At 34.8% G+C, this 25,862-nt stretch overlaps 2 protein-coding genes across 2 annotated transcripts; both read left to right on the forward strand.

Annotated features, from left to right (window-relative positions):
• Positions 1-992: 992 nt before the first annotated feature.
• On the forward strand, positions 993-5,459 carry LOC104895495 (systemin receptor SR160). Its single transcript, XM_010682024.4, has one exon. It carries the CDS (start codon positions 1,404-1,406, stop codon positions 5,022-5,024), a length of 3,621 nt encoding a protein of 1,206 aa, XP_010680326.1. The 5' UTR covers positions 993-1,403; the 3' UTR covers positions 5,025-5,459.
• A 3,285-nt stretch (positions 5,460-8,744) lies between these two features.
• LOC104895496 (uncharacterized) lies at positions 8,745-10,902 on the forward strand. Its single transcript, XM_010682025.4, has 2 exons — positions 8,745-10,137; positions 10,449-10,902. Exons 1-2 carry the CDS (start codon positions 9,033-9,035, stop codon positions 10,481-10,483), a joined length of 1,140 nt encoding a protein of 379 aa, XP_010680327.2. The 5' UTR covers positions 8,745-9,032; the 3' UTR covers positions 10,484-10,902.
• Positions 10,903-25,862: the final 14,960 nt, after the last annotated feature.

Consider the following 25,862-nt stretch of genomic DNA (forward strand, 5'->3'; position numbering starts at 1 on the left):
ATACTTCTTTCGTTCTTAATTATATGCTTAGTTTTCTTTTTTGGAGTAAGTAAATTGTAGAGTTTGACATTACCAATTAATATATAAGAAAAATATATCATCATTTACATGACATATTCACATACATATAGTTCAAAATATTAGATTTTTATATTTAGATTAACATGTACTTAAATATTTTTAATAATTAACCACAAACATCGAACTAGTGAAAGACTAATAAATAGGAGCATATAATTAATGATAGATGAAGTAATACTTCTTTCTAATTTAGCAAGGAATCTTATTTTAAGAGCGAAAAAATTATGCTCCCATTCTTCCAAGAACGGATTAACAGGGTCAGCTATTCAGCTAACTTTCAAAATTAAATACCATTACTGTACAGGTGAATCTCATTGTAAAAGACCTATATATTACTGGATAATTCATGGGTAGAGCCAACAGATTCTAGAAGCAATATTTGATTTCTTTTTCCAACTCCAAACCAAAAAGTAAATATTTACATCTATAAAAAAAAAAATCTAAAATAACAAACACTTTACATTCCCAAAAGTTGAAATTATTTTAATGAATTCTTTTATATTACCTTACATATTAACATCATTTAAAAACTCCATGACAATGAGCTAGCTATGAGTACAATAAGTTGCCAATAATTCCAAAATGGATCATGTAGTAATACATTCAAATTGAAGCATGCATGTGAGTACTTCAATAGTCAAAGAAAGACCAAACAATCCAAAGATTAACATTTAGCACTTAGATTAGATTAGATAGATAGCATGGATAGCTTTTAGATGGGGACCTCTTTAGAAAGAGAGATGGTGACATGTGTGTTGCATAGGGATGGATCCATGGTTACTCACACGTACACAACCTAAAAAGAAAATTACATAAAATTGACAGACAAGACAAATAGACAAACACCCCTCTTTTTATTTCTTTTTTCAACATTAAAAAACCTAATCAATTTCAATTATTTAATTAATTAACTACACACCTTCCCTCCAATTACCCAAAATTTCACAACCCTCTAAATATTTTTTTAATCTGATTTTTTTAACATTTTTTTTTTTTTTTTTAAATTTTTTTTAAATTTTTTTTTAAATTTTTTTTTTAACAGTTGAGAGAAGAAGAGAACTTCAAGAAACAAAATTTTTAGAGAGAGAGTGGCACATGGCATGTGAGCACCAGCTGTTTCCTCCACTCCTCCCTAAGTCTTCTTCCTCTTAATATATACACTTCTCTTCATTCTTAAGACAGATTTTTTACCTCTCTTTTTTCTAGTTTTTGTTTCTTCTTCTTCTTCTTCCTCAAATTTAATTTTCTTCAAGCTCTCAACTTTTTCAATAATGGCTGACTCTGAAACCCTAACCCAGTAAAACCCAGTAATAATTAGCTTAATGAAACAATACCCAGAAAAAATGAAGCTACTTTACACACTATTATTGCTGTTTTTTCTCACCCCACCTCTGTTTTCCTCTGTTTTAGCTGCTTCACCTCCTCCAAATGGTAAAAATAGAGATACCCAGAAATTGTTGAGCTTTAAATCTTCAATCTTTAACCCAAATATCCTGAAAAACTGGCAAGAATCAACTGACCCATGTGAATTTACTGGTGTTTTCTGCAAAAACTCTAGGATTTCTTCATTGGATCTTAGTTCTGTTTCTATTTCTACTGATATTTCTTCTGTTACAACCCATCTTTTCTCTATTGAGCTCTTAACTTCACTTTCTATCTCCTCCTCAAATATAACTGGTTCACTTCAAGCTTTCTCTCTATGTTCTTCTTCTCTCAGTGAAATTGACCTATCTCATAACTTCATTTCTGGGTCTTTTGTTGATTTGTCTAGGTTTTCTTCATGTTCTTCTTTATCAAGTTTGAATCTTTCTTTCAATTTATTGGAATCTTCTAAAGATTTGAGGGGTGCTCATTTTGGGCTTTCTCTTAAAAGTTTGGATGTTTCTGGAAATCAATTAACTGGGAAACAAGCTCTTCCATGGCTGTTATCTCAAGGGTGTGAAAACTTGAGTCAGTTGGTTTTGAAAGGGAATAAACTTGAGGGAAGTTTTTCTGTTTCTGGGTGTTCAAGTTTGGAGTATTTGGATCTTTCTTCAAATAATTTCTCAACTCAAATCCCTAATTTTGGGAAAGATTGCCCTAATTTGAAGCATCTTGATTTATCTTCCAACAAATTTGATGGAAAGATTGATAATGCACTTGATGGGTGTAAGAGTTTGAGTTACTTAAATGTGACAAATAATCAATTTGCTGGTGGATTTCCAATATTACCCTCTTCAAGTATGGAGTTTCTTTACTTGGGTGACAACAAATTTCAGGGTTTAATTCCTGAGAGTTTTGCTGAAGAAATTTGCTCCACTTTGTTGGAGTTGGATCTTTCCTACAATAATCTCTCTGGTATGATCCCAACTGGCTTTCAATCTTGCAACTTGTTAGAAATTTTTGATGTTTCTAACAACAATTTCACTGGAGATTTGCCTGTTGATGTATTTTTAAAAATGGGTAGCTTGAAGAGATTAGAGCTAGCATTTAATCACTTTGAGGGTACTTTGCTTGATTCTTTCTCCATGCTTAGTAGTTTAGAATCCTTGGATTTGAGCTCAAATGATATTGTTGGGAAAATTCCACCTGGGATTTGTCAAAATCCTGAGGGAAAACCTAGCAACTTGAAAGAACTTTACCTTCAAAACAATTTGTTTAGTGGCCCTATACCATCAACTATAGCTAATTGCTCTAAGCTTGTTTCACTTGATCTTAGTTTCAATTACCTCACTGGGAAAATCCCAAGTAGTTTGGGTACTCTCACACAGTTGAAAGACTTGATTATGTGGATGAACAGGCTTGAAGGGGATATCCCTTCTGAGCTTATGTATACGCGAGCACTCGAAAATCTGATTCTAGACTACAATGAGTTAACTGGTACCATTCCATCTGGCCTGATGAACTGCACAAACTTGAACTGGATTTCGTTGTCGAGCAACAAGTTGAGTGGAGTAATACCATCTTGGATTGGTAAATTGAATAATCTTGCCATCCTCAAGCTCTCAAATAACTCGTTTTATGGCGAAATCCCACCAGAGTTGGGGGATTGTAAGAGCTTGTTATGGTTGGATTTGAATAGCAATAATTTGAATGGGACTGTTCCTCCTGCCTTGGCGAAACAGTCAGGGGAAATGGCTATTGGTCTTGTTGTTGGGAAGAAGTTTGTGTACTTGAGAAACTATGGAGGAAAGGGTTGCCACGGTACTGGGAATTTGCTTGAATTTGCCGGGATAAGGTCCGATGCTGTTGAAAGAATCCCTACCATGTGCAAATTCCAGCAAATTTACCAAGGTCATACTCAGCCAAATTTTAATTACAATGGTTCCATGATTTTCCTGGACCTGTCTTACAACAAACTCCAGGGTGGTATCCCCAAGGAGCTTGGCAAAATGTTCTATCTGTCGATATTGAATTTGGGTCATAACAATCTCTCTGGTCAAATCCCCGAAGAGCTTTCCGGGATGAAGAACATCGGTGTTATGGATCTCTCTCACAACCATCTCTCAGGTCTAATTCCATCATCCTTGGGCAGTCTCTCTTTGTTAACGGATATGGATTTATCCAACAACAACCTCTCGGGTATGATTCCTGAATCAGCACAGTTCGAGACTTTCCCACCTTCTAGATTCTTCAATAACACCGGCCTTTGTGGGTATCCCCTGCCAGTTTGTGCTAAGAACCCGGCTGCAAATGCATCTCAGCATCGGAAGCACGGGAGGCAGGCTTCCCTTGTAGGGAGTGTAGCAATGGGGTTGCTGTTCTCTCTGTTCTGTATATTTGGGTTGATCATAGTGGGCATTGAGGTGAAGAAGAGGAGGAGAAAGAAGGAATCATTGCAGGATATCTACATGGATAGTAACTCTCAAGCAGGCAACACAGCTTCTGCTTGGAAGTTTACCAGTAATCGTGAGGCATTGAGCATCAACCTCGCCACATTCGAGAAGCCCCTTCGGAAGTTGACTTTTGCTGACCTTCTAGAAGCCACAAATGGGTTCCATGATGACAGTATGATAGGCAAAGGTGGATTTGGTGATGTCTACAAAGCTCAGCTCAAGGATGGAAGTGTGGTCGCTATCAAGAAGCTGATACATATAAGTGGGCAGGGAGACAGAGAGTTTACTGCTGAAATGGAAACCATTGGGAAGATCAAGCACCGGAATCTTGTGCCTCTCTTAGGATACTGCAAAGTGGGGGAAGAACGGTTGTTGGTCTATGAATACATGAAACATGGGTCCCTTGAAGATGTCCTGCATGATCGAAAGAAGGTCGGGATCAAGCTAAATTGGTCTGCAAGGAGAAAAATTGCCATCGGGGCAGCTCGAGGCTTAGCTTTCCTTCATCATAATTGTATCCCACACATTATTCACCGGGATATGAAATCAAGTAATGTTTTGCTAGATGAAAACTTAGAAGCAAGGGTATCTGATTTCGGGATGGCTAGACTTATGAGTGCAATGGACACTCATTTGAGTGTGAGCACGTTGGCTGGTACCCCTGGATACGTGCCACCTGAGTATTACCAAAGCTTCAGATGTTCAACGAAAGGTGATGTGTATAGTTACGGTGTTGTCTTACTCGAGTTGCTTACAGGAAAACAACCAACAGATTCAGCTGATTTTGGTGACAATAATCTTGTGGGATGGGTGAAGATGCATGCAAAATTGAAAATAAGCGATGTATTTGATCCTGAGCTAATAAGGGAGGATCCAAATTTGGAAATAGAGCTCTTGCAACATCTAAAAGTCGCGTGTGCTTGCTTAGATGATCGACCATGGAAACGACCTACAATGATTCAGGTCATGGCTATGTTCAAAGAAATACAAGCGGGTTCAGGGCTCGATTCGTCATCCACCATTACAGGAGATGATGGAAGTTTCACTACCATGGGAGGAAGTTTTAGCACCACAGTTGATGTGCTAGATATGACAATAAAAGAAGTCCCTGAAGGAAATTTCAAGTGATAACTATCATTTTTCTCCCAGTAAATTCTTTGCAAATTCACAAAGGATCAGAAGATCAAGATGAAAGTGGTGTTTAAACTCCACAAAAATTTTCCTATACCATTTGAAAATGGTATAAAACAGAAATTTTTCACTGTATCTTGTAACAATTAATGTATGTATAATCAAAGACTTCTTTTTTTTTTTTTTTTTTATACATAGGTGGTTTTGTTAAACCTCCCTTTTTTTCCTCCCTATTTTGGGTTACTTTGTAGTTTGTACATAATGTATTAGAAATGTAGTTTTATTTTTCTTTGTTTGTTTCTTGCATGGGCAAATGAACACTGAATCAGTTGTTTACTTTGTTGTTAGTATATCCGTGACCTCAGTTTGATAGTGACCAAGTGTAGCAGGCTGTTTTGGCCATTTTCTATAGAAAGCACTTGATTTGTATTATTGCAATTTTTTTTTCTTTCTATACTTGTATTCCCAATAACTTTCTTTCAAGTGTCATAACTTCATGTCTCCCTATTTTTATGCTATATTACTATTACTATCTTATCTACCACTTCCATTATAAATTAACGGATTTTTTTAACAAGAATAATACAAATTTTCGTCCGTTCTCTCGCAATAATACAAATTTTTGATTATTTTTTAATACTTCCTCCATTTCAAAATAGATGGGACATTGTGATTAAAACGGACTCCTAGGCAAAATTTCATAAGTATGTTTAGGTAGTATAATTAATTCTAGTGGTCCCATGTGAAAAGGAGGGAGAAAGATTGGGGACCACCACTGGAAAACCTCTCCCCCAAACCTGCCCACCGAAAAACCACCCTCCCCCAAACTCGCCCACCGGCCATCCACCACAACACCTCCACTACCGGTCACCACCACCACTACCGAAAAACTCAAAAACAACCACCACCACCCGAAAAACCGCCCTCCCCCAAATATGACCATCGAAAATCACATAAGATTTCTCCACCATTTCCACCGACATCCATAGTTTCTCCCTACCACCACCATCACACCAACACATCATGTCACAAACCCCACCACCGTTCAAAAATTGAAACCCTAACCCTTCACCACCGTCGGCATCTTCTACCTCTTCCCATCACCACCATCACACCAACACACCAACACTACCATCGTCCAGGAATCTGGTGCGTGGTGGTGTCGAAACCCTAGATCTAAAACTAGTAAAGATGAAGAAAGGAGTGATGGAGGAGGTGAGAGAAGGTGAGGAGGAGGAGTTAAAGGAAACGAAAGAGGAGGTGAGAGAAGGGCCTAGTTGTGTTCGGTTGCATCTGGTGGCGTGGTGGTGCCGAGGTGGTATTAGGTCGCATTAGGTGGGGTGGTGGTATCGAGGTGGTAGTGGTGGCGTTGGGTCGCATCTGGTGTCGAGTTGGTGGTAGTGTCGGGTTAGTAGTGACGGTGGTGGTCTCAGAGAGGAGAGAGAAGGGTGGTGGCTAAGAGAGGGGTGGGTTGAGTTGAGGAGAGAGAGGATGGGTGGTGGCTATGAGAAAGGGGTGGGTGGGTCATAAAAAATGGTGGGAATCGTTAGTTTTAGGTTAGGATTAATCAGATTATTAGAATTAAATTAATGTACATAACACAAGTTAGTAAGGGTAAAATGGTAAAATTGTAAGGCAAAAGTTACTAAATAAGGAAAAAAAAAACAATGTATCATCTATTTTGAAACACCCATAAATAGACAATGTCCCATCTATTTTGAAACGGAGGAAGTAATAAAATTTTTTGATCAAAATTCCTCCCGTAAGGCAATATCGGTTGTTAACGTGTTATAGGAGGTAACAAGCTGAGGTGGTTTAGGTTGGTGGGGGGTTGGGGGAGGAGGGAGAAAGAAAAAAAATCATTTTGTAATTTTTTTGGACCTATTTTACCGGTTACAAGTCTACTTAACCTATAGGAGGAAGTTTGATGTAAAGTTCGTATTATTAAAAAATAATCAAAAGTTTGTATTATTGCAAGAAAACAGGTAAAAATTTGTATTATTGTAACTAAAAAATCCTAAACTTAATGAATTCACTATTTTTATAAAGTAAAAGAAAGAGTAGATATCTAATCATTAGTAGATTTACCTCTTCCGTTTTAAAATTAGCGAAACACTTGTTATTTTTAAACGGAAAAAATATGTAAAATAGAGAAATCGATAAATCTTACTAGATTTATATGCGAAATAGAAAAAACAGTAAACCCAACTTTGTTTAGTGGGATTACAAAACGGTTGCACAAACTCATATTTCAAAATTTAGAATCTAACAATTTATTTAGTCTTCATCATTAATATATTCTGTCATCTTGTATGTGTGTGTTTTATGTCGTCAAAATATATTGATCACTTCCATAAATCTCTGCTTTTTATACAATACAGTAGTAGTTAGTTTATTGAATTACTTTTACTGTTGAATTTACCCAGAAATTGTGTAGTTAAATACTCCTATACTAGAAGGTATCAGAGACCTGTGTTACGTAGGTTGAGGTATCTCAGATATTGAGACAAGTAAAACAAGAAAGTTTGTGCTTCACCTTCACATGAATCAATCAATCAATCAAACTAAGAAGACAATACCTTTTTTCCATGTAGTTGCGCTTTACCCTGACACTTGTATCTTTCCTTGAACTTCTATTCATCGCCATCACTACGATGAGAAGAAAGGCTTGGTAACCAACGATTTGAGTCCAAAAAAGACTCAAACATCCAAAATAAAACACAATGATACCATTATAACCTGACATTGGTATCAAATTGTTATCAGGACTGGTACCAAGGTATCAATATTTTTGGAGAATGGTACCATTATAACCTAGCATTGGTACCAAGCAAATGTCAGCCACACGCGCATGAAATCTTCCAATGCATAAAATGATCAAATTACCCCCGTTTGAGTCCCCTAAGAGACTCAAACGGTTGGTTGCCAAGACAAGCTCCTATGATGAGAGTGTGAGAGGTTCGTTTAATTTCAATTCGGTTTAATTTAGTTAGTTTTCTCTCACAGTTTCCATTCAGTTCAGTTCAGCCTGGTTCAGTCCAAAAGAACAGGGTCGAAATAATAAGGTCATATTCTTATGGACTTATTTTCAATTTAGTTTATGTCATTTTAGTTAAGTTAAATTTTAGTTTAGTTCAGTTCAATTCAGTTTAATTTCTCTTAATCTTAAAAAAGGGTCTAAAGATGTTTATTTTACCAAAATTTAAGAAAAGTTTTGATATATATAGTCCCACATTAACTTATATAGGGTATTAGAGTTATCTTTCTTTAGAAATATGATGTCTTTATTAAAAATAGTAAAAAAGACCCAACCTTAAAAGTTAAAATGAGTTATTACAAGTGTTGAGACAACTATAATAAGACCTAGTAATTCAAGCATAAGATAAAGTAAAATTAGTAAAGTAAGTAAGAAAAAGTAAAAATTTGTACATTCCATTAAAAATGTTAGATAGCTAACATCAGATTAGTAGTCTTACTCTTTATACTATATTTGATCCTTCAAAAACATATTGTTGGTATATAGTCAGCAGAGACTTGCCTTGTCAGCAAGTTTGTTATCATACAACTGCAGTTAGTTAGAAGTTAGTTAGAGTTTGTTAATTCAGCTTCTAACCTCAACTTCTTTAATTTATTTTCTCTAGTAAATACTGAGTTGTATTCTCTCCAAGTATAAATACTTGCTCATTGTAATGATGCTATTCATTCAGAAATAATAAACACAAATCTCTCTTTCTCTCTCTAATTTTTCTCTCAACATTTTCATTTCATCAAGATGAGTTCATACCAAAATAGTGAACTCTGACATGGTATCAGAGCAGATCAATTGATCCGCTAAAATTCATGCATTGAATTGATCATCTTCTTATGATCAATCAATCAATTCCGCAACTCATTTTTTTTGAAATCAGTAAAGTTCCTGTAAACAGAGAATTTCTTTAGCAAATTTTTTCATATTCTATTGAAATCTTTTCAATCTTCTTGTTAGAATTCTGCAATTCAGCAACAATGTCAACTGAAAATACGCAAAACAAAGAAAATCATCAAGATCCTAATTCAGTATATTTTCTGAATAACTCTGATGTTAATTCATCAAAATTGGTTAATGTTGTGTTCGATGGAAGTACTGGATTCAACGATTGGCAAAGATCAATGACAATATCTCTTTCAGCAAGAAACAAGTTATGTTTTGTTGATGGATCATTGAACAGACCAGCAGCAACGTCAACAGACTTCAAATTGTGGAGCAGATGCAATGATCTGGTAATATCCTGGATTTTAAGCTCTCTTGAATCTTCAATCCGTAGAAGTGTATTGTACTTAAGAACAACAAGAGATATTTGGCTTGATCTAGAGGAAAGATTTGGCCAATCATCTGGACCTCAATTGTTTTCTATTCAACAGCAGTTAGGAGATTTAAATCAAGGAAATGATGAAGGAATTTCATGTTTCTTTACAAAAATCAAGTTGCTATGGGATCAGCTTCATGGATTAGAACCTCTTCCTTTCTGTACATGTGTTGGATGTAAATGCACTATTACAGAAAAGTTGTTAAAATCTCAGCAAAATCAGAGATTAATTCAACTGTTAATGAAGGTGAATGATAAGTATGCTCATACTAGAAGTGGTATACTAATGATGAATCCACTTCCTACAATCTCCAAAGCTTACAATCTGTTGTTACAAGAAGAAACTCATAAAGATTTGAGTAATTTGAAGTCTCAATTTAGTGGAGATGGTTTAGCTTTTTCAGCAAATAAATATCATGATGTGAGATCTTACAAGCAAAATGGGCAAACTAGTACAACCACTAACACAATACAAAGAAACTATGCAAGAAACAGCTTGTATTGTGAACATTGCAGAATGAAAAATCACACCATTGATAAGTGTTGGAAGTTACATGGTTATCCCAAGAACAAAGGAAAAAGAATTGTTGCTGCTGTCACTCAAGATTGCAATGATGATGAACAAGAATCTGGTACTGTTCATGCTACTCTTACTGCAGAACAACATCAACAATTAATGGAGTATCTGGAGAAATTTCAGAACATAGACAAGCCCAATCCTACTACAAGTTCTCTTGGTTTGGCTGTAAGTTCACAATTGGAAGGTAATTTTTGTCTCTTATCTAATTATTAAAGCAATTGGATATTAGATAGTGGAGCAAGTGATCACATGTGCTCAGATTTGTCTATGTTTACCTCCTATGATAATATACATGAGCCTTCTTCCATGATTACTATTCCTGATGGCAGTAAATTACAAGTAAAACATAAAGGTACAATCAAATTGGGTCCTATGGTTGTCCTTAGAAATGTTCTACATGTCCCAGGCTTTCACTTCAATCTCATTTCAATTTCCAAGTTGTGTCAAGATGCTGGTTGTTCTGTTACCTTTGCTAACAATACCTGTATTCTTCAGGACCTTCCCATGAACAAGCAAGTTTTGCTTGGTAAGCTGGATAAAGGTCTTTATATCCTGGACACTTCATTGCTTCATACTTCACCTTCCACTACTACAACTGCAGCACCTAAATCAGCATGTTTCTCAGCAATAACAGAAGCCAAATTATGGCATCTCAGACTTGGACATCTCTCTTTTGGCAGAATAAAGAATATCAAGGGCATTGATATTCAGGGTTGCTTAGCTGAGTGTTTTTGTAATATATGTCCTCTAGCTAAGCAAACTAGACTCCCATTTCCTTCTACTAGTCCTGTAAAAACTCATCAACCTTTTGAGTTGATTCATATAGATGTTTGGGGTCCTTACTTGACTTGTGATTCTTCTGGTAATACTCAATTCCTCACTATTGTAGATGATTTCACCAGGATGACTTGGATTCATTTACTAAAAAGCAAGAGTGATTCTGTTTCAATTATGGCTAATTTTTTACAGCTTGTTGCTACTCAGTTTAAATGCAATGTTCAGATGATAAGGTCAGATAATGCTCCAGATCTCACAGAGGGCAAAATGAAGCAATTGCTTCTTGATAAAGGCATCTTACAACAGAAAAGTTGTAGTAACACACCTCAGCAAACTGGCATAGTCGAAAGAAAACATAAACATCTTCTTGAAACAGCCAGGGCACTGTCTATTCAGTCCAAACTCCCTCCTAAATATTGGAGTGAATGTATCCTTACAGCTGCTTATTTGATAAATAGAATGCCCTTAAAGAGCATTCAATTTCTTAGCCCCTATGAAAAACTTTTTCATCATCCACCTGACCTTTCTCACTTAAGAGTTTTTGGCTCTTTATGTTACATCTCCACCTCTCCCATTCACAGAACTAAATTTGCTCACAGGGCACATCCTTGTGTTCTCATAGGCTATCCTACATATCATAAAGCCTATAACGTCCTAGATTTAACTACCAAGAAAATAGTTATCTCTAGAGACATTCATTTTCATGAGGATCATTTTCCTTTTCACTATACATCTTCTCCTCATACTACTTATGATACTCATTTCTTTCTTCCTCACAACACCCCTATTTATATTCCTCCTAATCCCTCTCCAACAACATCTCCTCATTCTGATTCTCCACCTACTTCACCTGTTTCACCAACACCACCTGTTTCACCAACACCTTCTCCACCTAGAAAATCCACAAGACTTATCAAACCTCCTTCTCATCTCACTGATTTTGTTTGTTCTACAGTTACATCTCACTGGTGTAATTTAGTCTCATTTGACTCTCTTCCTTCTACCTCCCAAGCTTTCATTGCTACACATACTGATATGGTTGAACCAACTCACTATGCTAATGCTGCCAAGAACAGCAAGTGGGTAGAAGCAATGGATAAGGAAATTTCAGCCTTAACTCTCACTGGTACTTGGGATTTTGAACCTTTACCTAAGGGCAAGAAAGCCATAGGTTGCAAATGGGTTTATAAGATCAAAAAGCATGCTGATGGCTCTATTGAAAGGTATAAATCTAGGCTTGTTGCCAAAGGTTTCACACAGAAGTATGGGTTGGATCGGATTATCAAGAAACCTTCTCTCCTGTTGTAAAGATGTCTACTGTGAGATGTCTCATTTCTTTGGCTGCTAGTAAAAATTGGAATTTATTCCAATTGGATGTCAATAATGCCTTTTTACATGGGCATTTACATGAAGAAGTTTATATGAGAGTTCCTGAAGGTGTTACAGCTCCACCAGGTTGTGTATGTAAGCTAAAAAAGTCCCTATATGGTCTAAAACAAGCAAGCAGGCAGTGGTTTGCAAGGCTCTTAGAAGAACTTCAATCTCAAGGTTTTGTGCAATCAAAGAATGACTATTCATTATTCTTGAAACATGAAAATGATGATATCACTATAGCTGCTGTTTATGTAGATGATATCATCTTAACAGGCTCTAATGAAGCTACTATTGCATCTTTGAAGCAACATCTTCATTCTACTTTCAGCATCAAAGATTTGGGTCTCCTACATTTCTTCCTTGGTATCGAAATTTCCAAGACTTCTGAAGGCTATGTTCTTACTCAAAGAAAGTTCACTACAGAACTTCTTGATGGTTGCTCTCTGAACATTACTAAACCTGCCATTACTCCTTTTCCACTTAATTTCAAGCTAGCTGCTGATGACAGTCCTGCTTATCATGACCCTGAGTTCTACAGATGCTATGTTGGCAAATTAAATTTTGTCACCCATACTAGGCCTGACTTAGCTTTTGCAGTTCAAAGCTTAAGTCAGTTCATGCACAAACCTTGTGTCTCTCATGTTCAAGCTCTTACTCATACTCTTAGATACCTTAATCACACTGTTGGTCAAGGAATTCTTCTCAAGGCTTCGCCTCAATTAACTCTTCAAGCCTTCAGTGATTCAGATTGGGCTGCCTGTCCAACTACTAGAAGGTCTGTTACTGGTTATGTCCTTCTACTTGGTAATTCTCCTATCAGCTGGAAATCCAAGAAACAAAGTACAATATCTAAGAGTTCATCTGAGGCTGAATATAGGGCAATGGCCCAAGCTGCTAGTGAAGTAACATGGATGGTCAGACTATTGGAGGAACTAGGAGTATCTTCATTGAAGCCTGTGGTTCTTCATTGTGATAATCAATCAGCACTTCACATAGCCAAGAATCCCATCTTTCATGAGAGAACAAAACACATAGAAGTGGATTGTCACTTCACAAGGGATAAAGTTCTCACTGGTCTTCTTCAGCTCAGTTACTTGCCTACTACCCAACAGTTAGCTGACATTTTTACCAAAATTCTCCCTAGTATTCAGCACAAGACTCTTTCTTCCAAACTTGGCATGGTTGATTCCCTCCCAAGTTTGAGGGGGGGGGGGGTGTTGGTATATAGTCAGCAGAGACTTGCCTTGTCAGCAAGTTTGTTATCATACAACTGCAGTTAGTTAGAAGTTAGTTAGAGTTTGTTAATTCAGCTTCTAACCTCAACTTCTTTAATTTATTTTCTCTAGTAAATACTGAGTTGTATTCTCTCCAAGTATAATACTTGCTCATTGTAATGATGCTATTCATTCAGAAATAATAAACACAAATCTCTCTTTCTTTCTCTAATTTTTCTCTCAACATTTTCATTTCATCAAGATGAGTTCATACCAAAATGGTGAACTCTGACACATATAAACAATGTCATGCCATAATATTACGTGTATAAAGTCCTATTGTTTGGATTATATTTAGTTCAATATAGTTCGGTTTAATTTTACTCAGTCTAAAAGAACGGTGTCTAACTATTCCAATTTGATTAGGTGTAACATTGCTAATTTAATTTATTGTACATTCACACACTCTCCATAAATTAGGCGTATTTTTGAAAAGTTTCTCCCCAATCTTGCCAAAAATAATAAATGATCAATTAGATATTGAATGTCAGTCCAATTTACTAATTCGTCGACTTGCATTTTCGATGATCAACACTCAACAGTAGGTAGTTGTTAGTCGGCGTTCAGTTAGAGTACTGACCAGCTAGAATAAGACCACTTGAAGTAAGATTAAAGAAATATGTATTTTTTTTAATTCGTATGAGGCACGAAGGCAGTATAAAGTACAAAGAAGGAGAGGGACGATTCAAACCTGTGATTTATCGTTCACACTTCACAACACCGCAAACTTAACCACTCGGACAACACATCCTTGGTAGGAAATTATGTATTTATTTACTGAAAAGAAAATCACTTTTCAATGAAAAGGGTAAATTTGTTATATTTCTAATCATTTACTCCTTCTGTTTTTTTTTTATCATTCTCACTTTCCTGTGCGCGTCTTCCCAATGCACGTTTTAAAACTTAAATATCTTTCATTATATATTAGTAAGAATTATAACGATTGAATATTAATAAAGTATTAATTGAGACGAATCAAACAAGACCCCACATGACTATGTTTTTTCTTATAAATTGAGAACATTTGAGAAGATTCTCTCTATGCATGAATAGTGTCAAGATTCCAAGTGAGAAAGATAAAAAAAACAGAGGGAGTACCAATTTGGCCAAGAATTTAATTTTTTTACAATATATCTTTTCATATCTGAATTAAAGTTATTAAAAAAGCTATTTCATATGATTCCCTATGAGAGTAACAAGTGTTATTATGGAAGTAACAAGAATCTGAAACACATAAGCATGAGTTGATTTATCAACAACAAGTATTTTTTAATACACAAACATAAATGCATAAGATTTCAATTTTTCACTTTTTCTTCGAAAAATCACACTTTTGCTCTAAATGGTAGATAATCCATTCATTATAGAATGGTAAAACACTATATATTTTTAACTAGCTTTAGTATTATCCTAATATATTCACGGAAAGTCGGAGGAAAAAAAAAATGAAAAGTTACAAATATAGTAGGTCAGCTTTTTGACAAAAGAGGAGAAATCTTCAAGAATTGATGAATAAGCAATTCTATGCTTACATAATCAAATTCTTAGATTGTCAATGAAACCTCAAACCTAATTGTGTCTTTATCACGATGAATGCGCAATCAAGACAAACAAATAATCCTAATTAAAGTAGGTTGATTTAAAGATAGAACAATTTTCCAATCTAATCTAGTAAATTAAAATAGTACTCCATCCATTTTAATTTAGTTGTGACACTTTTAAAATTACGGACTTTTAGGTAATTTTGGAGAGGAGAGAGGTAGAGAAAGAAAATAAAGGATCCGATGTGATAGAAGAGAGATAGAAAAAATTTATTACCCAAAATAAAAGTGTCACAACTAAATTGAAACTTCTTAAAATAGAAAACGTCACAACTAAATTGAAACAAATGGAGTAGTATACTTTTGCATGGGGCTTATCCGTTATACCACGCAACCTCAATGACTTACGACTTATGAGGGCTACTTTTATTTCAATGACTTGGGACTCATGAGAGTTAGGCTATGTTCAGTTCATCTGAAATATTCTGATCTGAACTTATCTGATTTGATCTGAACTTAATTTTTCTGATCTGATCTGATCTGATCTGAACTGATCTGATTACAAGATCTTATCTTTTAGATTTTTCTCAATACATAAGAAAAAATATAGTCATGTGAGGTCTTGTTTGATTGGTCTCAATGAGTACTTTATTAATATTCATTATTATAATTTTTACTAATATGTAATGAAAGATATAATTATTTTTAAATATAAGCATGATCTGAACTGATCTGATCTGAACTTATTTTTTCTGATCTGATCTGATTAGATATGAAATAAGCAAAAATAAGGTGAACTGAACATAGCCTCACTATAGGAATGAAATCCATTATTTGAATTTTTTTTTTCTTTATCATCGTTGCATCATTTTTATATTAGGTAGACACTTTCAACATTTCTATATCTTTATTATCACCATTTATTACACTATTTAAAAAGTTCTCTTATTTACCCCTCCAAAAAAATTTCTTTTATTCAGCCCACTAATTAATATACTCCCTTCTTTTCGTAATATAGTGTTCGTCATTGTTTTTTTAGTGTCTCAAAATGTTGTGCCTATTTTCATTTTTGTATTGTTTTACGCTATTCCAAAGAACATTCATTACTTGTTGATTTAATTAAAAGAAAAAAGAAACTAAAGAGCTTGTTCCAATCAAGACAAAAGCTACCAAAAATACACTTTCTAATTTTTTTTTTGTGAAATCCTACTATTACTTCCATTTTTCTTAATTCATGTGAAAATGACAAATGAACACAATATTATGAGACGGAGGGGAAAAAACTTTGTCTACCCACCTTTAATAAAGACTTAGGGCCTGTTCTCCCCAACTTATTTCCATTTCAGGTCAATTCAATTCAGATCAATTCAGTTTAGTTCAATTCAATTCAATTCAGTCGAGTGCAATTCAGCTCTAGATAATACTTTTACTCTCACATATCACTATTCATTTCAGTTCAGTTCAATTCAATTCAATTCAGTTCAATTCAATTCAATTCAGTTCAGCCGTCTTATACCGAAGAGAACGGACCCTTATTAATGGTTGTGGTAATAGAATTCGACTCAAAATAATTATTATTTTTCAATACTCTACTAGTAATGGCCAATAGATTATCGATTTGGCGAGTAAGTGTAGCAATGTCCGAACGAGAGGAGTATTATTTTTCAAACACTAACATACTCCCTCCTTAATTTATGTAAGAATCATACTAGTCATGAGCATAATGATTGGATTGATGTACTATTACTATATGCGTTTAAGCTGGCTGAAGTAAAGATGACCTTATTGGACATGCTAATCGTTTAATTCGGCGCCTCACGACTCTTTGAATCGCCTTAAGTCGTAAACTAATAAATTTCCCAACTACTAATACTTACTATTATTTAAATTAAATCACCAATCATAATAAGATAGACTTTCTTAATAATCATCTTTTTTATTGTTTTTGTGGATGAGTTGGTATAATTATCTAGTACTAAATTTTTTTTTTTTATGCCAGCTAGAATTTGTAAATTTCTCACCAACCACGAATGCAAGTTTGTCCACGGTTGTCCGTTGTGAGAGATTTTGCAATAAATGATCTTTGATCTCAATCTCCATTTTTTTTTTTTTTTCAATTTTAGTTTCTGAAAGCTGCCCTCTGTCTCATTCTCATCTGCAAAATTTTCTTGAAATTGTTTGAATATTTAATGTTTTCATTGTATTATTGTATAGTAGTACTTTTAGGCCATGTTATATCAACGTATAAAGACGTATATGAACTTATCTGAACCTATTAGGCTATTAGATCTTATATGGCGAGAGTCTCATATAGTCATATATATCTTATACTGTGAGTGTCAAACGACCTTACTTTAGGTTAAATTAAACGTATATACCTTATATCATGATTATATATGGTCTCACCTACATAGGGCGGCCTAACTTAGTTTGAGGTACGCCAATCGATTATTTCTTTCTTTTGGCTCGATTCTTTTTGTTGTTGTTATTGTTATTATAATACTTCATAATAAGAAGGCCCAATGGCATGAGAGGATAATGAATTCTAGTACTGCCTCTAATTTTTTGTTACTCGCAATGTTTCCCTTATTTGCACAAGGATTAAGGAGAATAAAGAGATAATTAAAAAACTCATATGCTAGGAGAAAGGAAAAAATAATATAATTCTCAAAGATAGAAATGTTACAAATAATAGAAAATTGCTAAAATGGAAAATGTTGCAAGTGTTAAAATGAAGGAAGTTCCATTTTTTTCCCCTAATAACAAAGTGACTTCCCCACTCGTTTTCCATCTCTCCCCACAAAAATGATGCCTTAAGGCTCTGTTTGGTAGGGCATAAAACATTTTCAGTGTAAAATGATTTTCATGAAAAATAATTTACAATGGAAAACACAATTCCAAAATTAGTTTTCCGTTGTTTATTTAGTTCTACGTAAGAAAAATAATGAAAATGAAAGAAATATGAAAGAAAAAGTAAGGAGGTAGTGAAAGGAGTGTGTAAGAGAGATAAGGAAAACAGTTTTTCCCTTCATTTTGAAGGGAAAATGATTTTCCATCATTGGGAGTATAATTTTACTCCAAGGGAAAATGGTTTTACACTCATTTGCCAACCAAACAACTGAAAATAGAGGAAACAGTTTTCCAGAAAAACGTTTTACGCCCTACCAAACAGAACCTAAGTGCTAATGTTCTAGCTATTAAAGGTCATATTTTATGTATAAAAAATGTAATATTTTCAAAGTTGTATATCACGAACTGAACCTTAAAATTCCGTTCCTATATGGACTGGAAATTTCGGGCCGATGGTCCAAGGAAATCCAAATCCCTATCTACGGGTCTAGCTATAGCCGGTCCGATCCGCAGATCGAAGCGAATCCTAGTGATTAGAGTTAGACTCGACCCACATCCGACCTGCACTCGCAGCCCAAAATTTGAATTTAACCCAACTAGGAGGACACCTGACCTGACATTTTGTGAACCTGATTCATACACCCATGTCAACAACTCTAGGTGAGATGACCCTTGTCCAATTTGTTCCCTAGATGATCATGCTTTTGTCTCTGTTGGTTCATGCACGTCGACGCTATTTTATTTTATTAGCGGTTTTGCAAATTGCAGAATTAAAAAATGAAAATAAAAGATAATAGGAGTAATATGTGTTATATATTAATTAGGTACATCAACTATGTTAACGTTATTAAATTTCATGTCTCAAAGGGGAATAATAAATCAAGATGGAATACGTCAAGGAGGACAATGCAAATTGCATTCCCAACTCAATTCCTCAAAATCCCAACTAGTTATTATAGTAGATGTCAATGATACCATGCATGCATATGTACATATTTTACAAGCTTAGATAGTATCATAGATTCATAGTACTTTCATTCTTAGAGAATCAGGGAGTGGAATAGTGGTAATTAGGGGAGATCTAATATCTATGGTTTAAATTGTGGGGTTAATTGACTTCATTTATAAATGATATTTTTGCAATTTTTGCTTATAATATTTTAGAAATTTGCAATATTACATTAAAAAAGTACCAGTCGACCTTATTTTGACCACAATAATTCCTATTCCAGTGTAAGCCACTATCTTGATTAGTGTCGTCTCGGATATTTTTGAGACCCGTGCAAAAGCAAAAAAAGGGGCCCTAACAACGGAATCGTATTTGCGTTTGATATTATTGGAATTTTGCGTCTTATAGTGTTGGAATACTAATCAGAATTGTCGGAATTTTTAGTCCGGCTACCATGTATACCAAAACGCTAGCCACCACAAGAACTTGAGATGTGAGAAAGGGGAAAGCGCAAGACAAAGGTTGTTGGCATGGTTGTGGATTTAATTAGGAAAAATTAGTAACGTTAATTGAAGAATTTTAAGAGTTATAGCTATGAGAACTGGAAGAGGAAAAGTTGAGAATTAAATGAAGTGTGAGATAAAAGGTTCAAGATCGGGATGTTTAATAAAATAGAAAAGAACGACCTCAAAAGCTTCTTATAAGAATATTTTTTCTAGATTTTTTTCTAAAAAGTGGAACCTCTTAAAAGAAAACCTAGCTAAATCATCGTTCAGAGTGCTCCTCCTAAACCTTTTATTTTATGTTAGTTCGATTCTCATCAATGAGAGTTTGAAATTATAGTTAGGTGACTTGTACGCGAGAGAACATAATTTACCCTACCAAATCTCTATAATTAATCATAGTACACTTCCTATCAATTATCTAGTATGCAACTTAAAAATACTAACATACAACGTCACAATGCAAGCATATAATAACATTTTTATAAATATTTATATGAATGATAGCCATCGTCCATCGTTTATGGTCTTATGAGACGGACATTGCTACATTTACCCAGTTGGTAATCTATCCACTATTAATAGAGAATTAAAATATTATTAACGGTTTTTTCACCATATACCCCTGACAAATTTTTTTTTGCACCGTATACCCTTTCAAGTTTCCAAATTCATCATATACCCTTCACTTTTCGAAAAATACATCAACTTACCCTTTTGACTAACGGTGTTAGACTTCCGTTAGTCATTAGGCCCTAATCCTCTCCTAATCCTAATTAACTATCATAAACCCTAAACCCTAAATAACCCTAATAACAATAAGAAACCCTAAAAACCTAACTAACCCTAAAGCCCACCAGCCCAGCCCCCAGCCCAGCCCCCAGCCCATCCACCACCCCCAACACCCCCACCCCCACCAGACCACCACCCCCACCACCCCAGCCGCAACCTCGCCTAACCCCACCAGACGACCACCCCCACCACCCTAGCCGCAACCTCGCCCACCCCCACCCTACCGAAATTTCGCACCCGTGACCCCCACCCTACCGGATTTTTGCATTGTGAACCCCACCACTCAGTTTTTCGAAGCCCACCCACCACCACCACCCCCTAAAAATACTCGCACTACCCTCGCAGCACCTTGAGAATGTTACACCACCCCAGAAACCGTTTGCACCACCCGAAAACCGTTCGCACCATCCCAGAAACCGTTCGCACCACCCCAAAAACCGTTTGCACCACCCGGAAACCATTCGCACCACCCCAGAAACCGTTCGCACCACCCCAGAAACCGTTCGCACCACCCCAAAAACCGTTCGCACCACCCGGAAACCCCTAAAACCTCGCATCATCCTCGCACCTCACTGAAAAATGTCGCACCATCCTCGCTGCGGGGAGGGAGTTGCGCAATTTTGCAGGGGAGGGGTGGTTGCGCGAGTTTGTGAGGGAGGTGAAGGAGACTTTTCGGTGTTGTGGGGTGTCAGAAGGTGGAGGGGGTTGCGGCGCTGTGGGTGGGGAAGGAGTGGCTTCGGGGGTGGTGGGGATGGGGACTGCATGGGTGGGGTTGGGTATGGGGATGGGGATGGGGATGGGGGTGGGGTTAGGGTTAGGGTTAGGGTATTAGGGAGAGGATATTAGGGTTAGGGTTAGGGTTAGGATTAGGATTAGGATTAGGGTTAGTTAAGTAGGATTAGAGGGTGATTAGGGGTTAATGACTAACGGAGTTTAACGCCGTTAGTCATTAAGGGTAACTGGATGTATTTTTCAAAAGTGAGGGGTATATGGTGAATTTCAAAAGTCGAAAGGGTATATGGTGCAAAAAAAAATTTGTCAGGGGTATATGGTGAAAAAACCGTATTATTAATCGTGTGAGTTGGATTCCGGTATCATCACTTACCATTCTCTCTATTAGTGATGGTATATCACCCGGTGGGTAGACTAATTATTTTCATTATGGGATATATAGGCCAGGATTATTTGAATGTTAAGGGCCCTACTTGCATGGATGGTCAAACAGTTGACCGTGTGTCTTAAAGGTACCACTCTCTTGTTAATTACTCTTAATTAATCACAATCAATTTCCATTGCATGCACGACTCTATACCTAGCTAATACTCCATTATGACAGCTATTATATATTATATGATCATCATCAAACTAATTAATCTTAATCAAATAATGTAACAAGTGCAAGTTGATGAACTATTTTTATATGATTTATACAACAGATCATGTAGCCAAAGATAAACAGGTGTATAACCAAACAAAAATTATAAACAAAGCACAAGACAAACTGATATCATAAGAAAATGTTCCCTCTTTAGAGGGACAAAGGATGAATTAACAATTATTGAATCTTGGTATTATTAATAACTAATAAGGGATACATTGAGCCTCAAAACAGGCTCAAATTAAGTCTAAAATTGCACCAAAATATCATATTTTAAATAAAGAGTAGTGAAAAGAAGTGTAGAAAAGACGCAAAACCTTTAATTTTTGTTGGAGATCGTAAACATTTTAATTACATTGTAATCTGGTGTGTGTGGGGCTTATTGCGCACTCCCACAGTCTTACACAAAAAACATGCACACACGTTTGCATTAATACATGCATGAGATTTTGACTAGACTTCTTTTTCATAAGTTCCAACTTTTGTTTTGTAGAGTACTGATTCTACTCAAGTTTTTTTTTTTTTTGTTAGGAGATACTCCCTCCATACTTTATTAGTTTACTTCTTTCTTTTGCAGAGTTTTAGGAGAAATAATATTCTGAGTCATAAAAAGAAAGAGAAATTATTATTTTATATTAAAGTTGAATGTATGTGTGATGAAAAGTTCGTGGTCCCATTCCAAAAATAGCAAAAAAAAGAAAGAGATAAACTAATAAGAGACACCCTTAAAAGAAATACGGGTAAACTAATAGAGGACGGAGGGGGTAAAAACTAAAGTTACACTCAAGTAGATGTTTATAGGTGTAACTAGTAAAATGGTCTTCTAAATTTTAAATAGTTATTATTAATGGTTTTTATTTAAAGTTTAAACTATAATTATCAATCATCACTTGAATTTTATTTAAATCTCGATATTATGATTATGTGTCTCCTTATCGAAAACTCATAAAAATATGGTCAAAGAAGAGTATACGAATAGTGTAAAAGTCAAATTGTGCTATCTAGTCTAAAACGGAGGAAATATATCACATATATCATCAAACAATACTGCGATTAAAAATAGACAATTATTTTATTGAAAAATAAGATTAGTTTGTGAGATATGTTAGCACTTCAAATTTATTTGGAAAATTTCCGATAATTTAGAGATATTGTATTTAGGCCATGTTTTTTTTGGACTGAACTGCACTGAACAGAAATGAACTTAACAGAGCTGGAAAAAAACTGTGAGAAGAAACTAACTGAATCGAATTGAATTGAAAAGTCCAAAAGAAGAGGGACTTATTGTGTAATTCTCCTAAAAGTAATTCTTGGAATTAATGTTGCAAAAAGTTGTATGTTCATTGCGGGTTCACATATACTTTTTCGTAGGAAAATCTCTTTATTTCTTATAATACATGAAACTCTTCCCACTTTCATCACATAAATTTTCTTACTAAGTGTATTATTTCTTAATTTGTTAATAGTAAATAGAAAAGAAGATATTTGTTTTGAAGTATATATAAAAATATACTCCTAATTTTTGGAAAGGATGTCATATACTCACTTTAGATTTTATTTAAAAGGATATATATATATATATATATATATATATATATATATATATATATATATATATATATATTATATATATATATATATTATATATATATATATATATATATAATATATATTATTATATTATTGTGATTTGAAATAAAAAAACAGTAGCTTATGTTGAAGACACCACCCCATATTTCTTAAGGAATTAGTGTACTAAAATTAAATGTACATTTGAAAAGCTTATACAGTACTTACTACTTGTCCATATGTCCCCTCCTAAAATTGCTAAATTCCCTTGGTTTTGCTCATTCCACCAATCTATGTGACCCTTGCTTTGGCATACTTAGAACTTCTATGCTACTTGCAACATTCTATTATTTCCAAGGCAGCAAAGGATATCACAGTATAAGTGCTCCTCCCCATGCGGCCATGCACAATATTTGTAGAGTTTCGAAGTCTTGCGTTGATGAAGGACATAAGTAAGGGAAAATAGTTGGTTTGCCAAAATTTGGAAAAGTATAAATAGAACCTTTTCATATAATAGAATCTAAAAATGAAAAAGCAATTAAAATGCATAAGATATATTATATGATCTACTCTTTTTGTTTCATAATAATTTACCCATTAGGTTTTTCACCACAATCTCCAATATAATTATGATTTTTAGCTATTGATAATAATTATTTGGTTTTTTCACCATATACCCCCGACGTTTTTATAAATATATCAAACTATCCTTATTACTAACGGAAGCCTAATACCGTGAATCATTAAGGTATAATCCCCCTATAACCCTTTTTTTTTTGATAATTTGGCACTTGCTTTTTATTGAAGAGGGACAAATGTTACAGAAGGGAGCATTCAGACTTAAAAAATGAAAAAGCAAGCTATTCTATAACCACGCCACAAACTCGTCTGCCCTTGAGAGACCTTGCTTAGCAAGACGGTCTGCCACTATATTCGACTCACGACTTCTGTAGAAGATTTCGATTCCCATACCACGGCACATCGCGTTTCTGATGAAATTGATTGCAAAATTTAGATTCCAAGGCCCCTCATTTTTATTGTTGCACCAATGAACTGCGTTTTGGGAGTCCGATTCAATCTCAATTTTTGACTGAGATAGATAATCAATTGTGGATGATAGCTTGACTGCTCTGTGTATGGCCAATACCTCTGCATGATTAATCTCCATAAAAGGAATAGGGCTTGAGAAAATGCATAAAAATTTACCCTGGGAGTCCCTAAGGACCCCTCCAATAGCTGATTTGGATTCACTTAACTTCAGGGAAGCGTCAACATTCCATTTATACTTGAATTGATCTGGCGGGCCCAACTATAGGTTTTCTTATATATTGGTGAAAATTTATGTTAAAATAAAATCTTGAACATACAAGTCACAAGAACCACGATGTGGGCCCCAGTGGTCCTGGACTGCATGATCGACCCGATGGGACGGGATTACATTGAAATCAAAATTCCTCGCTTCTTTACGAGGTGGGAGACCAATCCATCTCTTTAAACATATACAAATGTCTCCTTACATAAGAAATGAGAATGAATCTTAATCACACTGAACTAGAGTTATAACACTTGTTCATTAGAGTTATACTCCTGAAAAAATTTCGACTGCAAAAATAATTTTCTATATGTAATATCATTTGTCCTATTGTATCATACTCTCTCTGTTTCAAATTATAAGGCATTTTAGCTAAAAAAATTTGTTTCAAAATATAAGGCATTCTACAATACTAATGTAAGATTAAATGCAATTTTATATTATCAAGATAAGCTTATAGGTTGTTTTGTACTATCAATACAATATCTAATGTCAATTCTTATTACCCATGCAAAACTAACTAAAATTAACTAAATTATTAATTTGTGTGCAAAAATCTTAAACGACTTATATTTTGGAACGGAGGGAGTAGTCTCTTTTATAGATATACTCATATACATCATCACACTACCATCATCTATCACTTCATTTTGGGGTAATTATGTTTTAAAATGACCCTATTCTCAATAACTCTAATATAGTCTATGTAACTATTAATTCTACATAGAATAGTATTAATATTTTACCTTTAATTTGTTTTTAATTCTTTATAGTTATATGTACTATATCATTATTTATCTATGCTCTTAAAATCCAATGCATCTTTATCTTGGAACTATGTGACTATACAATGGCCAATGCAATATACTACTATACTAGTAGTCTAGTAGTAGTAGCTAGCATTAGAATTGAGTGCATTTATGTGGAAAATTTTGATAGGGTTAACGTGCTATTGCTTTTCTTAACACAAGCAATCCTTTTAAGGAATGCTGCTAATGAGGACACTGTAACATTATCTTATTATATTTGCCGATTACTAGTATTAATTATGATATATATCAAAGATGTTTTGGCCTAATGATTAAGATTGAGGTGCTGTGAACGATAGATTACAGGTTCAAATTTCCCTTCTCCTTCTTTATATTTTGTATCGCCTTCGTGGCTTGGATAAAAAAAAATTAATTATGATTATTATTAATGCTTAATCTTTCCTTTTTTTTCTCGATTACTATTTTACATTTGCTTAGCTTTTGCATTCATCCACATATGGACCACAATATACTTGAATACAGTGGTCTACTTTTGATCATTCACCTGACATGGCCTTTGCCAAGAAAGTAGTAATATTCAATAATGCTATTCTACATTGAAACTAATACCAGATGCCTATCTACTCACAAAATTAATTATCATGCTTAATATTGTCGATCCACCACCAACTTATACGATTGTAATTTAGCCACTTTGAGTGGAATATTATTAAATTGGGTGCGAAACGAACAAAATAATCTTTAGTTTATAAGAAATTCTTTGACTGTTGCTTGAGCTTTTACTAATAACTCCTTTTCCACACAAAAAAGACCTTATTTT

Source organism: Beta vulgaris, chromosome 6 (assembly GCF_026745355.1).
Source record: "Beta vulgaris subsp. vulgaris cultivar EL10 chromosome 6, EL10.2, whole genome shotgun sequence".
NCBI lineage: Eukaryota > Viridiplantae > Streptophyta > Magnoliopsida > Caryophyllales > Amaranthaceae > Beta > Beta vulgaris.

What these genes read in the sequence shown, in the direction of transcription:
- LOC104895495 (XM_010682024.4), top strand. Translation starts at nt 1,404, where the DNA reads ATGAAACAATACCCAGAAAAAATGAAGCTACTTTACACACTATTATTG.
- LOC104895496 (XM_010682025.4), top strand. Translation starts at nt 9,033, where the DNA reads ATGTCAACTGAAAATACGCAAAACAAAGAAAATCATCAAGATCCTAAT. An exon ending in TGTAAGTTCACAATTGGAAG is followed by an intron (nt 10,138 to 10,448) that starts GTAATTTTTGTC and finishes TGTATTCTTCAG; the next exon opens with GACCTTCCCATGAACAAGCA.